This window comes from Heptranchias perlo, chromosome 26 (assembly GCF_035084215.1).
Source record: "Heptranchias perlo isolate sHepPer1 chromosome 26, sHepPer1.hap1, whole genome shotgun sequence".
NCBI lineage: Eukaryota > Metazoa > Chordata > Chondrichthyes > Hexanchiformes > Hexanchidae > Heptranchias > Heptranchias perlo.
This window is the reverse complement of record NC_090350.1, coordinates 16,700,281-16,717,075: the sequence shown is the minus strand read 5'-3', so window position 1 is coordinate 16,717,075 and position 16,795 is coordinate 16,700,281. Positions and strand designations below refer to the sequence as shown.

Below are 16,795 nucleotides of genomic sequence, written 5' to 3'. Positions count from 1 at the left end.
AAAGGCCTTGCTGGCACTTAGCTTGTCAAAGCACCGTGCAACAGCAATAAACAAAGTAATTGGAATGCTCAATTATATTGGTACATCAGGAGGGTTTAAGTCAGAGGGTGTCATGCTAAATCTGTGCACTATGCCTTGATCAGGCCGCTCCTTGATTTCTACGCTCTGTTTTGGTCATTTAGACACAAGCTAAATATTCAAACCACAGATGTCATTTAGAGAAGTTATTGGGGTGATACCTGCCATTAAAGGATTGAGTTACAAGAAAGGACTAAAGAAACTGGGGCATTTCAGCCTTGATTGACTGGCTCTCCTCATCTGGAACAGTAATGCAATGCTGAATGTAAATTTGGCTGGGTGGACAGGAAAGGGCAGTGGCACAATTTGTAATCGATGCTACTGTGCATAAAGGCTTGGCTGTCTTATGGGCACAGAATAGAGAAAACCTTTGGTAATACTGGTGTAGATCACGGTCATTTAACATTCCTTTCATTCTAGCTTAGCAGAGGCATTAATTTATTTCAACTAGCAGGTAATACCTACCTTAAAATATTGGGCTAAAGAATGTCATATGAACGGGGTAATTTCTAGGTCGGGGGAGTTGCTAAAGAGGTGGTTCGTCACCTTGTAGTTTATTGAGAAAAAAATTGTCAACATTTGTAAAGTTTTTTTTATTTGAACAAGTCAAGATTCTGATGGCCTCCTCAAGGATTATGCTGAAGGATATGCTATTGAAGGAAGGACAGTATTGAATGGGTGGAAGAAGCCATAAAAGAAATGCCAATTGTATTCAATGCGGTTAGTTTGCTGTATCATAGGAAGAGACCAGGTACAGTGTGCTTTATTGAAGGATCTATTGAGTACTGGAGGATTTTTTTTTAAAAAGAGGGCTTGGTATTGGGCTGCAGTTGGGTGGCTATGTTGCTGTTTAATTGGAAAATTATTGTCGAACTCAAGTGAGCTTAATGGAAATGATTTTTGCAGGTCAGAGAATACACAGAGCTGTATCACTTAAATAATGCATGTGTGAGTTGAATTGTAAATATGGCATCAAAAAAGTATATAGAAAAATAGAGATTCCTTGAAGTGATTACTAGACAATAACCTATTTGAGAAGTTCAAGGACCTGAAAAACAACCACCACTTACATTTATATGGCACCTTTCGTGTAGAGAAACATCCCAAGGTGCTTCACAGAGATGGAAATCAGACAGAAATGGATACTGCGCCAAAGAAGGAGCTATTAGAAGGAGAGACCAAAAGCTTGATCAAAGAGGTCAGTTTTAAGGAGGGTCTTAAGGAAGAGAGGGAGGTGGAGAAGCAGAGGGGTTTAGGGAGCGAATTCCAGAGCCTGGGGCCCAGATAGATGAAGGCATGGCTGTCAGTATTAGGGCGAAGGGAGGGTGGGGAATACACAGGAGGCCAGAGTCAGAGGGACAGGGAGTTTTGGAGGCCGAGTTGTAGAGCTGCAAGAGGTTATACAGAGGTAAGGAGGGGCGAGGCCATGAAAGGATTTAAACACGAGGATGAAAATTTTAAATTGGATGTGTTGGGGCATCAGGAGCCAATGTAGGTCAGCCAGGACAGGGGTGATAAGTGAGTGGGACCTGGTGAAGGATAGGATGCGCTGACCTTTATGGAGGGTGGAAAATTGGCCAGGAGAGCAGTGGAATAGTTGAGTCTGGAGGTTTTGAAAGGCATGGATGAGGGTTTCAGTGGCAGATGGACTAAGGCAGGGACAGAGGCTGGTTGATGTTACAGAGTTGGAATTAGGCGATCTTTGTGATGGAGAGTATATGGGGTCGGAAGCTGGGGTCAGGCTCAGATTGCAAACAATCTGGTTCAGCCAGACATAATCAGTTGGTAGTAAAGAAGAGAAGTTGGGGGCTATCTTTGCTCTCCAAGACGATCTGAGGTCGCAGGCAGTTTTAGCAGGGAAGAATGAAGCCTGATAATGTTTGAGATGGTCCAACCAAATCCAATGACGGATGGCTAAACCACTTGTACACTAGTTGAGCTCAGTTCTATGCCCTTGAACTTGAAGGAGTGAAGGAGGGGACCACATCAGGGAAGGGAGAGAGTAAAGGTCGGGCTGAAGACAAAGGCATCCAAGGTAGACATGAGGGAATGGTTGAGCAGATTGAAGGCAAAGCAGGAGCCATTTGAATCTGGAGATTTGATTATGGTCTTGAAATCACTTTGGGTATCTGTTTTTATAATGAGTACTGTGAAGTTTATGGGTTGGAATTTGTTCCATTTCTGTGCTTACAGCAGCTGTCACAGCAGACACCGACAGCCAGTGAGTTCGGTATCATTGATATGCAATTATGTCCTCCCTGAAAGATTAATGATTGTGAAATCGCAGCTGCAAATGTAGCAAGAAATGATTAGAAGTTGATTTCTGGGAAATTCTAATCCCAGTGTTTATTTACACAGGCAAGAATTTACAGAATCCAGTTATTGTGTAAAATTAAGTGCAACTAGAAAATATTTCAGAATGTGTGATTCATATTCACTTGACAGAAATAGTCACTTAAGTGGAATGAAGTGGACTTTCAATCCAAAGTGAATTAATACCTGACCAACTGTCAAACTGTTTATAATAGAAATACGGGATCAATTCATATTCATCTAAACTTCCTAACAGAGAGCATTAGAACACTGTCCTTTCACCTCTGGGACTGGAGCTTGAATCCAGCACAGAATCATGGAATGAATGTCTCTCTCTGATTATTATAAATGGCTTTAGGTGAAATGAGTTTGGCCAGTTTCCATTCAGTTGCTAATGGACATGATTTCACAGCATAAAACCAACCATAATTTGATACTAAATAACCAGTATCTCTGAGAGGCAACGAGGGCATTTGTGGATTATGGGTCCATTATACTGGTAAGGGGAGTACTTCTGAGTTGTGGCTAAGCTGCTTTACTGGGATATAATTCAGGAAGCCTTGGTTTAAGTTATGATACATTTGACGGATAGTAGACGCAATTTTAAAAAAGTCCATTCTCCAGCAATAAATATTCCTCACCTTGATAAGCACAAAATTCAGAAATTTAAAAACACTTTTGACATGTTCATGACTGGGAGAAAGAAAAAAGATAAACACTGTTGTGCCTCCAACTATTAAAAAAGGATAGACGTTATGGTCCTCTGCAATGTTTTTGTTTTCTTTTTTCTGATTGTTGTTAGTGACATTCCTTTTTCAGTCTCTTTTTGTCTCATAACTGGAGGTCACATTGATGAAATTGTAATGTTTTTAAAGCGGTTTCCCAGTACGAAAAACAGATAGCTGGAAAATGAAACTCTTCTGTCTTACCTCCAGACGCCATCTGGGAGCATTTGCAGCCACATTCATCATTGTCGGCGTCCTTGGTGCTGAATTGTGTCCCAGAGGGGCTGAGGCTGCTGGTTCGCCCAGCAGTTCCACTGTAACCCTTTATGTGGAGCCTGTGAAATAAACAGAACAGAACTGAATGAATGCTAACAATCACAAGACACAAGATTTATTGCTGGAGAATGGACTTTTTTTTAATTGCGTCTACTATCCGTCAAGCAAGCAAGTTCCTCAAGCTCAATAAAAAGCTTCCTTCAGCATTTGCTATTCAACAAGTGAAGTAAAGTGATTTTTTTATGATCTGACTAAAAGAAAATTGCAGTTTATATATAATTGGCACCCCTGTGACTATAATGAGACAATAATTCAGAAGATTATATTTCTGTGCGGTACTGTGCAGAATATTCGCACAGTTGGGTAGTCTGATTGGAGCAAAAACAAAGATAAAAATATTTGCCTCACGCAGGGAACTGTAGTTAACCATCACCATCTTAAATATTTAGTTATGTGTCTATTAATGTATTATTTTATCTGCATATGATATTTTTTTGTGAAACTTTTCTGTTCACCAAGTGAAGGGTTGAAGTATTTTATTCCTTAACATTATCACTTTTTGTATACAGTGCTTGAATCAAATATTCCTTGGTTGCATTAGATAGGATGTAAAGTTCCTTCTATAGTCTGCTAATGTGCCCTAATCCCAAATTTGGAAGAGCACTCATTATTGGAGCAGCACAGCACTTCTGTTTCTTGCAAATACTGTACCATTCTTATGGCGCTTCTGGTCTTGTTTAGTATTCCAAATAGATTTCACAGTCAAATGCTAATTTTGCAGAATTGATCTGTTTTGAAACCAAACATTATCATGGAGTAGTGAATCTGTGAAATAGATTTCCAGACAAACCAGTTAGTGCCACGTCAATTAGCATTTTGAAAAGAAATTGGACTAATATCTGGTTAGAAGTGGGATTGAGGGGTGCAAGACAAAACAAATACAGATGGAGCTAACTCAGTGCCAAATAGAACATGATGGTTTTGGCCATTGGTACCTTGGGGGCATCATGGCAAGGTAAGCATTGGCTTAGGATGTTAAGTTATATTTGTATTCTCAATTTACCTTTGGAGAAAATTTACAGTTTTTCCTCAGGATGTTAAATCAGTGTGTAGAATCCACGTTAGAGCACGTTGCATATCTACTCTGGAAAGAAGACGTTTGCTTCCATTTTCTTGTTCTATCATGTATTATGTAACTTCAAAACTCTGATAAGCTCAGATCTTGGTCTACATCTTGAATCAGTTGCCAGTTTTAGGCATGAAATGGCCACATAAGTCTGACCTCAAATCCCATCTGCCTGAACAAAAATGTCTGCTGCTCCCCATGATTCATTCCTCTCTCAGCCAGCTCAACTTCCCGCACAGTGGTAAAATGCTGGTTCCCAATAGTAGCTGCATTGCTGTGAGAAGGCACAAAATGGAATGTAGATGTTCCCCTGCACAAAAGTAGGAATGGCCATACCTTCTCTTGAAGTAAGATATCCGAATTTGAGGCTGTGGTGGCAGTGGGGAAGCATGACACAATGGGATCAGAAGGATGACTAGCCCCTGAAGATGACAATAAATACAAAACAGAAAAGGTACATAGGGTACTTAGGAAAAATAAAGCAGAAGGAAAGGTGGCATTGCAGCTCTCAAACACCTGGGAAGGTTGTGTGTAAATCGTGAAACATGAAAAGCAACCTAACAAATTGCTCGTTTTTTAATGTGGAAACTATTACCAGGAAAATGCTAGAGACCATCAGGTCAGAATAAGAAGAAAACCATTCAATTATGAAGAGATAAGAAAGGTGTGTGTAATAGGAAGCCTAAATTTAATGGGAGATTTCAACCATATAAATTGGGAATGCCCAAGTGATTTTCCAAATTGGTAAATTACTGCATGATTGCTTCTAGACCCAATGCATCAGAGGCAGGGGAAGTACAAAACACAGCTCATATCATAACTTAGTAATTCTAAGTGAAGTAGATAGCATACAGGGATGATGATGACAACTTACATTTATATAGCATCTTTAATGTAGAAAAACGTCCTGCGGCACTTAACGATCAAGTTCAAGATAACTGGGTGTTTAATAACATCTCAGTTGGGAACAAATGAACTGCCTTTAAAAAGGCAAATCACTGAACAACTAGAATTAGCAAGCACAGAATAAACAAGCATGGCTCCAAATGGGTCAACAGAACAATCTGAATGCAGGAAGACACTATAGCATAAACCTTTGCCAAAGTTCTGCAAAGAAAGCTGTCACATCAGCTTAAAACTATGGGAATTTAACGTAAAGTTTGACAAAAAATAAGAAATTGGTTGAAGGCTGGGAAGCAATTAGCTCTTGTACAGGGGCCAACTTTAGTTAAGGGGAAAAGGACAGGTGCAGGAGTGCCCCAGGAAACAGTGTTGATATCCCAATTTTTCTTATTTATGTTAATGACTTAGAGTCAGGAAAGCAGTGCAAACTGGTCCTATCCACAGATGATAAATGATGTTTGGGAGAGGGGGTGGTGGTTGGTTTGCAAAGTCAGCCAAAGGCCTGCAAAATGAGTAAAGTACTGTACATTGGAACAAGTCATAGGATACTCTTATGAATGGTGTGAGCACATCTAAGAACCATCGAAAAGCTACAGCACAGAAGGGGGCCGTTCGGCCCATCGTGTCTGCGTCGGCTCGAAGAACAACCAGGTGCTCATTCTAATCCCACCTTCCAGCACTCGGTCCATAGCCCCGCAGCTTACAGCACTTTAGGTGCAGGTCCAGGTGCTTTTTAAAAGAGTTGAGGGTCCCTGCCTCTACCACCAATTTGGGCAGCGGATTCCATACACAATGTGAAGTTGAAAGAAATCCAGGGTTTTCTTTATAGACTTCGTGTCCAGTTACTGGAAAGCAGCAACCAAAGCATATATATTGCTAAGTCACTAAGTCAACAACGTACAAATTGAAGGATGTCATGCTGAGACTGTACATTGTTCTGGCAAAACTGTGGCAGATGGAGTTCATTGTGAGGAAATGTGAGGTTATCCACTTTGGATAGAGTATTTTCTAAATGGTAAGAAGCTAGGAACTGTAGAGGAGCAGAGAAATTTAGGTCCCATGTACAAAAATCACTGAAAGCTAGTGGACAAGTACAAAAAAAAATGTAATGGAATGTTAGCCTTTATCTCAAGGGGGCTGGAATACAAAGGAGTGGAAGTTACGCTACAGTTGTATAAAGCTCTAGTCAGACCGCATCTGGAGTATTGGGTTCAGTTCTGGGCACCGCACCTCAGGAAGGATATATTGATCTTACAGTGGATGTGGCGCAGATTCACCAGAATGATATCGGGGCTAAAAGGATTAAGTTATGAGAACAGGTTGCATAGATGAGGCTTGTAGTTCCTTGATTATAGAAGATTAAGGGATAATCTAATTGAGGTGTTTGATTAAAACAATTTGATAGGACAGATGGAGAGAAACTATTTCCTCTGGTGGGGGAGTCCAGTACAAGGGGACATAGCTTTAAAATTAGTGCTAGACCGTTCAGGGCTGAGGTCAAGAATCACTTCTTCACACAAAGGGTAGTGGAAATCTAGAACTCTTTCTTCCAAAAAGCTGTTGAGCCTAGATCAATTGGTTTTTGTTAGGTAAGGGTATGAAGGGACATGGAACCAAGGTGGATAAATGGAGTTGAGATACAGGTCAGCTATGAGCTAATTGAATGGCGGAAGAGGCTCAGGGGGCTGAATGGCCTACTCCTGTTCCTATGGTCAGAATGTATCTTGTAAACACTTGGGTTTCCAAGTTGTTCTTTTTTTAAATAGCAGAGCTGTTCTTCAACAAGCATTGGAGGGGAATTTAGAAGGACTTGATGATCTTACAACCTCATTGTGAGGACAGGTTGCATAATTATCATATTGCAAAGCTTTAGAAAATATTTTGTTGCTACGAATTAACATTGCAGTTGATTACCAAGATAGTTCTAAAGCGACATTTGAAATGTAATGTATAATCTGCTTTGACAATAAGTAGCATTGCTGACTAAAGATTTCATTGTGTTTTTACATAGGTTGAAGGAAAGGAGATGGAAAGTGCAAAAGGGAAAAAAAATGAAAAAGCTATAATCCTACATATATTCTATTGGTTAATATTATTTGGAGCACACAGACATGGCATAGGCCAAAGAGATTACTGAATTTTGGACGAGAGTTTTCACAATGAAATGAAAATTGAAGCCCGGTGGAGCTCAAAGCCATGGGAAAGCTAATCAAGCATCTGAAAACCCCACAACAGATTCCACAGGACTTTCCATTCCCAATGTTCCTTTGTTGTGGTCTTTGAAAATCTGCTGCCTGACATTTTGACAAACACCCGATGTGCAATGTTTCAGGATTAATAGTTGAACAACATAGTGCTAAGTTAGAGACAAATTCCAACAAATTCCAACAAACATTGTTCACTGTGATAAAGATCAGCTCGACTTAGGAGTGCCCAACTAAACTCTTACTGAGGGTCTCTGGTGTTCACCTCCCGCAGAACGCTCCACAGAATGTTGCAATACCTTATTGGTGACATCATTGTCCTACCAAGAACACAAAACTGACAAGATACTTTGCATTTGTTTCACTGGGTGATGGGGCTTTTCACCAATTTCATAAGCAATATTTCCTGGAACTGATATTTAGCTCTGATGCTCCAGAATCAATTGAAAATGATTAGCTGCTGGCAGTGACTGCCTCACTTCACTGAACAATAGAAAGGCTGCGCTTTATTGTCTCTGTAGGCCATCGTACTGGGATTCGTCAGCTTGTATGTTCTGAATATCTCAGATTTTTAAAAAAAAACACATTTATAATGCATGGGAGCAGAGAAAGGGAAAGTCAGGCCCACATACCTAGTGGCTCTGATAACCTATTGAGTTCAGATAGAGAAAAGGTAGACAATTTTTTCCCCAAACAGTAGGCTGGGTTAGTCAAAATTTCTGCCCTTGGGCAATTTTTTTTGTGGCCCAGGAAATTAATTTCTGAGCAAGGTCTGCATGCACATGCTATTTCTTAATATCACACTTGTCCATCTTAGCAAAACACAGAAGTTACATTGTTCTGGTGATACTGAACCTTGGACATGAGGTCCCAAGGACATGGGCTGTTTTGAATGAGAGCAGATTTTAACTAAATTCCCTGCCAAAAATGCTTATGTCCTGGCCAACATTCGTCCCTCAAGCAATACTATCAAAGAGAGATTATTTGGTCATTCATTGATTTGTTTTTAGCGATCTTGCTGTATTCAAATTGACTACTACTTTTGCTTGAATAACACTGAATGCACTTAAAAAGTAATCCATTGATTGTAAAATGCTTTGGGATGTCCTGAGAAAGGCACTGTATACATGCAAGTCCTTTCTCTCTTTAGGAAAGGAGAAAACCAGATGCAACTGTGTTTATTCTGATGGTTGAATAGCTTGCTAATGTTCACTGTCCATGAACACACAGAGAAAAAACTTGGGCAACATACTAAAGGACTCTAAATGCTTGTGGAGCCGTATTCCATACATGATTCACCCTTTTGGGAGAAAAAATCCACACAACTTTTTTTTTAGGAAAGTAAGTTCCTTCCCCCCCAGCATAAGGAACAGTATATAGTAGCAGAGATGAATTTTGATGTGTATTCCATCTCTGCTTCTGCTGCTGGCTAGCTGTGTACTCATTGCTCCATTACTACATGATTTTACATTCTGATACAGGAGACCAATTTATGAAATTGTTACTGAGAACATAACAAAAACTTAAAAGTTATTACATACAGGTGCAAATTATACATCAGATTTTATGGTATGTGTGAAATTTTAATTTCTGTGCATATTGAATAGCACATAAAAGCATTGACACAACAAAACATGTGCATTCCTGTTCACGTTCCACATGCTTAAATTTATACCTCGTTTATACGTCAGCTGCAAGTTCAATTTTACGGTGTGATGTTCAGTATAAACAGTGCAGACTTATTTACTTGAAGGATAATTTGGAGTACAAACCCCTGGGCCTCACCTTTGACTCAAATTCTGAAACAGGAGTATCACATCAAGCTGGTATGAACATCAGATACAAATGTCCTACCATTTCTAAGAAACAAGAATTTACACGAACGGAGCAGGCCCACAGTGATGTGAATCAACAGTTCCCAACTCTTCAGGATTGTTTCCATTATAGTACACCTGAGCTCTGATATAGATTGCATTCCCAACTTTCAATATGCTAAGTTGTTGGCCCAAATCGTGTAAGTTCGATGCAGATGAATGTCCTGCCAGCAGAAGCTATGGGTGGCTTATATTTACACTATTCATATGCTTGCAATAACTGACAATTCAACAATCAACATTATGTTGAAGAGCCAAAAACTATGCAGGTTCTAAAATCTTTTGTCATTTGGGAAAATGTGGATCGTGATTTTCTTTATTTAATTCCAAAACCATTATATTGCTATTAGATACAGAAGAGATATTTCAACTTTATCCAAAGCTGAATCTTTAAATTGCCAATTTAATTTTGAGTCATAAAATTAATAATCTGATGGTTAGATAAATAACATCAAGGAAAGGATGCACAAATGTAATATATTAAAAATTACTGCTTCAAGAGAGCTGCAGGATACTGGGCAACCTGTATCTGAATGGGAATATTTCCTGAAAACTGGCCAGCGGGTCAAAATAAATAAAAAGAGAAAATAATCTCGAAGTCTGGAGACGAGACTTTAAATATCTGTGAACTTATTTGTTAATTGACAGAGCATGTGTGGATGTATACTCTTAAAATTTTGACCAAGAATGATCAGTAATAAATCTGGCAAGTGCATATCAACTCAGGTTCTGCAGAAAGGAATAAAACAGTCTGTTTCACAGTGCATCTATTCAGTCACCTTGGTTACACTGTGCTGAGCACAATATCAGTGAATCCATCCACAAATCTGAAGCTTGTTGGTACGCATGCTTTATCAGGCATCAAGCTTTAACTTTGCAAAAATAAGGGGAAAAAAAAGAGTTCGTAAACTTTGTCTGCCATGGTATTTGATTATCCGTGAAGGATTAGCAAACAGGTTTGCTGATCATGTAAGGCACACTGTCTGCCAAAAAGCAACATACACCTTTATGATTGTGGAGGTCCATGCTGAGCAAATGGTACCATGAAAACTACTCATGAGATAAAATTATTTTGAGATTGGCCCGAACTGCTTATTTGAAATTCCTTCACTCGTTACTGCTCGGAATATTACATACACCTCCTTTTGGCTGAGCTCATGAGTTGTCGCCAAATTGATTTGAACTTGTTTTGACAACACAAGTCCACCTGGACTCCTATTCCTGTGAACTTGGAGTCAACAAGCAATCAGCCTAGGAAGGAACCCAAGCTTCATTTGGTTAAAAATTAGAACATCGTGGTTTTTTTTTTCCTTTTATAACCTTTAATTCTACCGTTAATTATATATAGGGAATGATGAATGATTTTGAACGAACTGGGGTTAAAATGCAAACCATCTTTCCTCATAAAACCACCAGTTAAGAATCAAATCAGGCTATTGATAAGAAAGTAGAACAGATTGTTTGATGTGACGATTAATCATATAAAGGGCAGGTGATACATTAATTGTCTACACATTTAACAGTTCCTAGAAAGGAGAGGCCTCGATAAGGGCTATGTTTGAGGTGCTTCATTTTGTTTCTGGAACTAGCTTTATTAACATTTATATGCTTGGGGTAGCCTCTTAACACTAGATTAAATATACAAGCAGTTACCCTAGTTCTTCAGTTACATGCTCTATCATCATGGTGTTTTCTACTCATCAGAGAGATGAAGGGTGTAAGGTGGACAACCCATTGCAGTTCCAGTATAAACCAGCAGATTGTTATATCCCAGTCACTACACACACAAAGTTAAATTTTGGACCATAGGAGATATAGCTTTCTCACAGGTGTTGCCTTTTGTAGCAAGTAAAGGTATGGATTGTCGGGATGAGTCCTGAATCACAAACGCCATAGATGCACCACACGAGTGCTCCTGGTGGATGTGGAAAACTTGGCCCCTCTTGCATTTGAGGCTAAGAAAATAAAAACAACATGTTACAGCAGACATGTGAAGTATAATCATGGCACAGCAGCCATCTGGCACCACAACTTGGACTTTATGGAGCAACCTGATCCAGAAAGTGAACCTATCCAAAAACTCGCCATTGAAGTGATAATTCTCCTTTAATCATTGGTAAACACTAAACAAGGTAAACAGCAGCAATTGTCCAGTATAAAGATGTAAAACTCAAGTCATTGTCACCAGCCTTGTACTTACAATTGAAGGGGTGGTTGGCTGGCTATGGTTAAATCTTTGGAACCAGTTCATTGTAATTGTTTATTCCAATTCTGATGCAAAAATATTACTATTAGCTCATAGAGCATTAATTTAGAGTTTTTAAAAATTCATTCATGGGATATGGGCATCACTGGCAAGGCCAGCATTTATTGACCATCCCTAATTGCCCTTGAGAAGGCGGTGGTGAGCAGCCTTCTTGAACCGCTGCAGTCCGTGTGGTGAAGGTTCTCCCAGAATGCTGTTAGGCAGGGACTTCCAGGATTTTGACCCAACGACAATAAAGGAATGGCGATATATTTCCAAGTGGGGATGGTGTGTGACTTGGAGGGGAACGTACAGGTGGTGTTACATAAGAACATAAGAAATAGGAGCAGGAGTAGGCCAATCGGCCCTTCGAGCCTGCTCCGCCATTCGATAAGATCATGGCTGATCTGATCCCAACCTCAAATCTAAATTCATGTCCAATTTCCTGCCCGCTCCCCGTAACCCCTAATTCCCTTGGAAACTGACTGTTTCTGTTTTAAATTTATTCAATGATGTATTCCACAGCTTCCTGGGGCAGCAAATTCCACAGACCTACTACCCTCTGAGTGAAGAAGTTTCTCCTCATCTCAGTTTTGAAAGAGCAGCCCCTTATTCTAAGATTATGCCCCCTAGTTCTAGTTTCACCCATCCTTGGGAGCATCCTTACCGCATCCACCCGATCAAGCCCCTTCACAATCTTATATGTTTCAATAAGATCGCCTCTCATTCTTCTGAATTCCAATGAGTAGAGTCCCAATCTACTCAACCTCTCCTCATATGTCCGCCCCCTCATCCCCGGGATTAACCGAGTGAACCTTCTTTGTACTGCCTCGAGAGCAAGTATGTCTTTTCTTAAGTATGGACACCAAAACTGTGTGCAGTATTCCAGGTGCGGTCTCACCAATACCTTATATAACTGCAGCAATACCTCCCTGTTTTTATATTCTATCCCCCTAGCAATAAAAGCCAACATTCCGTTGGCCTTCTTGATCACCTGCTACACCTGCATACTAACTTTTTGATTTTCTTGCACTAGGACCCCCAGATCCCTTTGTACTGCAGCACTTTCCAGTTTCTTGCCATTAAGATAATAACTTGCTCTCTGATTTTTCCTGCCAAAGTGCATAACCTCACATTTTCCAATATTGTATTGCATCTGCCAAATCTCTGCCCACTCACCCAGCCTGTCTATATCCCCTTGTAGGTTTTTTATGTCCTCCTCACTCTCTACTTTCCCTCCCATCTTTGTATCATCTGCAAACTTTGATATGTTACACTCGGTCCCCTCCTCCAAATCGTTAATATAGATTGTAAAGAGTTGGGGACCCAGCACCGACCCCTGCGGAACACCACTGGCTACTGGTTGCCAGTCCAAGAATGAACCATTTATCCCAACTCTCTGTTCCCATGTGCCTGCTGCTCTTGTCCTTCTAGGTGGTAGAGGTCGCAGATTTGGGAGGTGCTGTTGAAGAAGCCTTGGCGAGTTGCTGCAGTGCATCCTGTAGATGGTACACACTGCAGCCATGGTGCTCCGGTGGTGAAGGGAGTGAATGTTTAGGGTGGTGGATGTGGTGCCAATCAAGCGGACTGCTTTGTCCTGATTGGTATCTTGAGTGTTGTTGGAGCTGCAATCGTCCAGGCAAGTGGAGAGTATTCCATCACACTTGTGACTTGTGCCTTGTAGATGGTGGAAAGGCTTTGGGGAATCAGGAGGTGAGTCACTCGCCGCAGAACACCCAGCCTCTGACCTGCTCTTGTAACTACAGTATTTATGTGGCTGGTCCAGTTAAGTTTCTGGTCAATGGTGACCCCCAGGATTGTGGGGGATTCGTCGATGGTAATGCTGTTGAATGTCAAGGGAAGGTGGTTAGACTCTCTCTTGTTGGAGATGGTCATTGCCTGGCACTTGTCTGGCACGAATGTTACTTGCCATTTATCACCCAAGCCTGGATGTTATCCAGGTCTTGCTGCATGCGGGCACGGACTGCTTCATTATCTGAGGGGTTGTGAATGGAATGGAACACTGTGCAATCATCAGCGAACATCCCCATTCCTGACCTTATAATGGAGGGAAGGTCATTGATGAAGCAGCTGAAGATGGTTGAGCCTAGGACACTCCCCTGAGGAACGCCTGCAGCAATGTCCTGGGGCTGAGATGATTGTTCTCCAACAACCACTACCATCTTCCTTTGTGCTACGTATGACTCCAGCCACTGGAGAGTTTTCCCCGATTCCCATTGACTTCAATTTTACTAGGGCTCCTTAGTACCACACTCGGCCAAATGCTGCCTTGATGCCAAGGGCAGTCACTGTTTTTTGTGGACAGGACATACCTGGGCAATTTTCCACATTGTCGGGTAGATGCCATTGTTGTAGTTGTACTGCAACAGCTTGGCTAGAGGCGCGGCTAGTTCTGGCGCACATGTCTTCAGCACTCCAGCAGGGATGTTTATAAAATACTCTCAGATTAGTTGCAATGTTTAAACAGTGTTTGTTTTAAAAGATTGCCATCTACTAAGCCAGACAATTTAAAGTATTGATGTAGCTGACTGTTTACCCACGTACAACATAATAAATAGGTTTCTAAAAAAAACTTATGATAAAATAGAAATAAGTGCAGTTGAATTGTTGTTGAACAAAGATCCAGTTATTACTTCAATGTATGCTTTACCCAATGATTCGATCTTTCACATATATATTTTCAATCACAAACTGAAGCATCAACTTACAATTGAAATTTTAAGCAGTCTGAAACAAATATACTTGTCTTCTGATGAAAATATTATGATCTTTGACGATCGCCACCAATTTCACCCTTTGTTTTACACCATCCCTTATAATTAATGTCAAATCTCATGTAAATAGATTCAGCGATGTTCATCTAGATTTTGAGCTATTTCCAGAATCATTTTCACCCTTGCAGAAATTGTTGGCTTTATGTTTGTACTCCCTTATTAGCAAACCCTCAGAGGACCTCTCACTGTGGCATCTATTCAAGGTTGCAGCCAGCCAGCACTAGGTTTCTCATGGACAAAGAAGTACTAGATTCCATTTGCACTGTGAAGTGAAAGCCAGAAAGAATCCAATGTTGGCTACACACCGTGCCTGACATTGGCAGTGTAAATCCTGCTGAACTGAGATCTCATAACAGCATGAGAAACAGCCCACCTCTGAGGTAACTGCAAGTTCAGAGAGACGTAATTTAGACTATGATGTGAACTCTATTAAAATGGCAAAAGCTGAAAAAATGATTCTTGGTCACAATAAGGGAATTTAGACCAATGTGCAGATTGTAGTCATAGAAAAGATGAATCCCCTTTTAACAATGTTAGCATCAAGCAGTCCTGGGTCAAATACAGCAAACATTTGATGGAAGCAAAACCCCTGTACTCTGCCCCAACATGTCACAACACCAATCCCTTTAAGTGTTCCCTGCTGTTTCAGTCCGTCTGTTTCAAACACCAGACAACCTCGTGGCCTCTTTGAGTGAGCCTGTCAATTTAGTGCCAATTGGTGGGCAGTTTTGTGCTGGAAAATGACAACCATTTATTTTAAATGGATTAATGCCTCCATTAAAATGCCACAGTGGAAGAAAATGCACCCAACTTGACTTCACTCTCTGCCATTTTAGTGGAGGCAGTAACCCATTTAAAATAATGGACTGTCATTTCCCAGTACAAAACTGCCCACAAATTGGCAGTAAATTAACAGTTATCTGACGTAGTAAAGTGTTTGTCTTATATTATCGGCAACATTGCTTTCTAGCTTCTAGTCAAGATGCTCTGCTGATTCAGTCAGTTACCTGTCCATGGTTTAAGAACATTTGAACATAAGAACTGGGAACAGGAGTAGGCCACACGGCCCCTCAAGCCTGCTCCGCCATTCAATAAAATCATGGCTGATCTTCGACCTCAACTCCACTTTCCCACCCGATCCCCATATCCCTTGATTCCTCTAGAGTCCACAGGTCCATCTATCTCAGCCTTGAATATATTTAATGACTCAGCATCCACAGCCCTCTGCGGTAGAGAATTCCAATGATTCACGACGTTCTGAGTGAAGGAATTCCTCCTCATCTCAGTCCAAAATGGCCGACCCCTTATCCTGCGACTATGCCCCTTAGTTCTGGACTGCCCAGCCAGGGGAAACAACCTCTCAGCATCTATCCTGTCAAGCCCCCTCAGAATCTTATATGTTTCAATGAGATCACCTTTCATTCTTCTAAACTCCAGAGAGTATAGACCCATTCTACTCAATCTCTCCTCACAGGACAACTCTCTCATCCCAGGAATCAATGTGGTGATCCTTTGTTGCACAGCCTCTAAGGCAAGTATATCCTTCCTTAGATAGGGAGACCAAAACTGTACACAGTTCTCCAGGTGAGGCCTCACCAAAGCCCTGTACAATTGCAGCAAGACTTCCTTACTCTTGTACTCCAACCCTCTTGCAATAAAGGTCAACATGCCATTTGCCTTCCGAATTGCTTGCTGTGCCTGCATGCTAACTTGTGTTTTGTGTACAAGGACACCCAAATCCCTCTGAACACCAACATTTAATAGTTTCTCACCATTTAAAAAATATTCTGTTTTTCTATTCTTCCTACCAAAGTGAATAACCTCACATTTCCCCACATTATATTCCATTTGCCACCTTCTTGCTCACTCACTTAACCTGTCTACATCCCATAACAGACTCTTGTATCCTCCTCACAGCTTACTTTCCCACCTAGCTTTGTATCATCAGCAAATTTGGATACATTACATTGGCCCCTTCTTCCAAGTCATTAAGAAGATTGTAAATAGCTGAGGCCCAAGCACCAATCCTTGCGGCATCCCACTAGTTACAGCCTGCCAACCTGAAAGTTTCTGTTTTCTGTCTGTTAACCAATCCTCTATCCATGCTAATATATTACCCCCAACCTCATGAGCCCTTATCTTGCCTAACAACCTTTTGTGTGGTACCTTATTGAATGCCTTTTGAAAATCCAAATATACTACATCCCCTTTATCAACCCTGCTAGTTACACCCTCAAAAAACTCTAATAGGTTTGT

At 40.8% G+C, this 16,795-nt stretch overlaps 1 protein-coding gene across 2 annotated transcripts in view; it reads right to left on the bottom strand.

Annotated features, from left to right (window-relative positions):
* Positions 1-16,795, bottom strand: part of LOC137342522 (angiopoietin-2-like) — a 142,806-nt gene that overhangs the window by 12,483 nt on the left and 113,528 nt on the right. For both annotated transcript variants that reach the window (XM_068006452.1, XM_068006453.1), the window contains one exon: positions 3,321-3,451. In XM_068006452.1, coding sequence (XP_067862553.1) covers positions 3,321-3,451 — 131 coding nt within the window. The remainder of the gene's footprint in view (positions 1-3,320; positions 3,452-16,795) is intronic.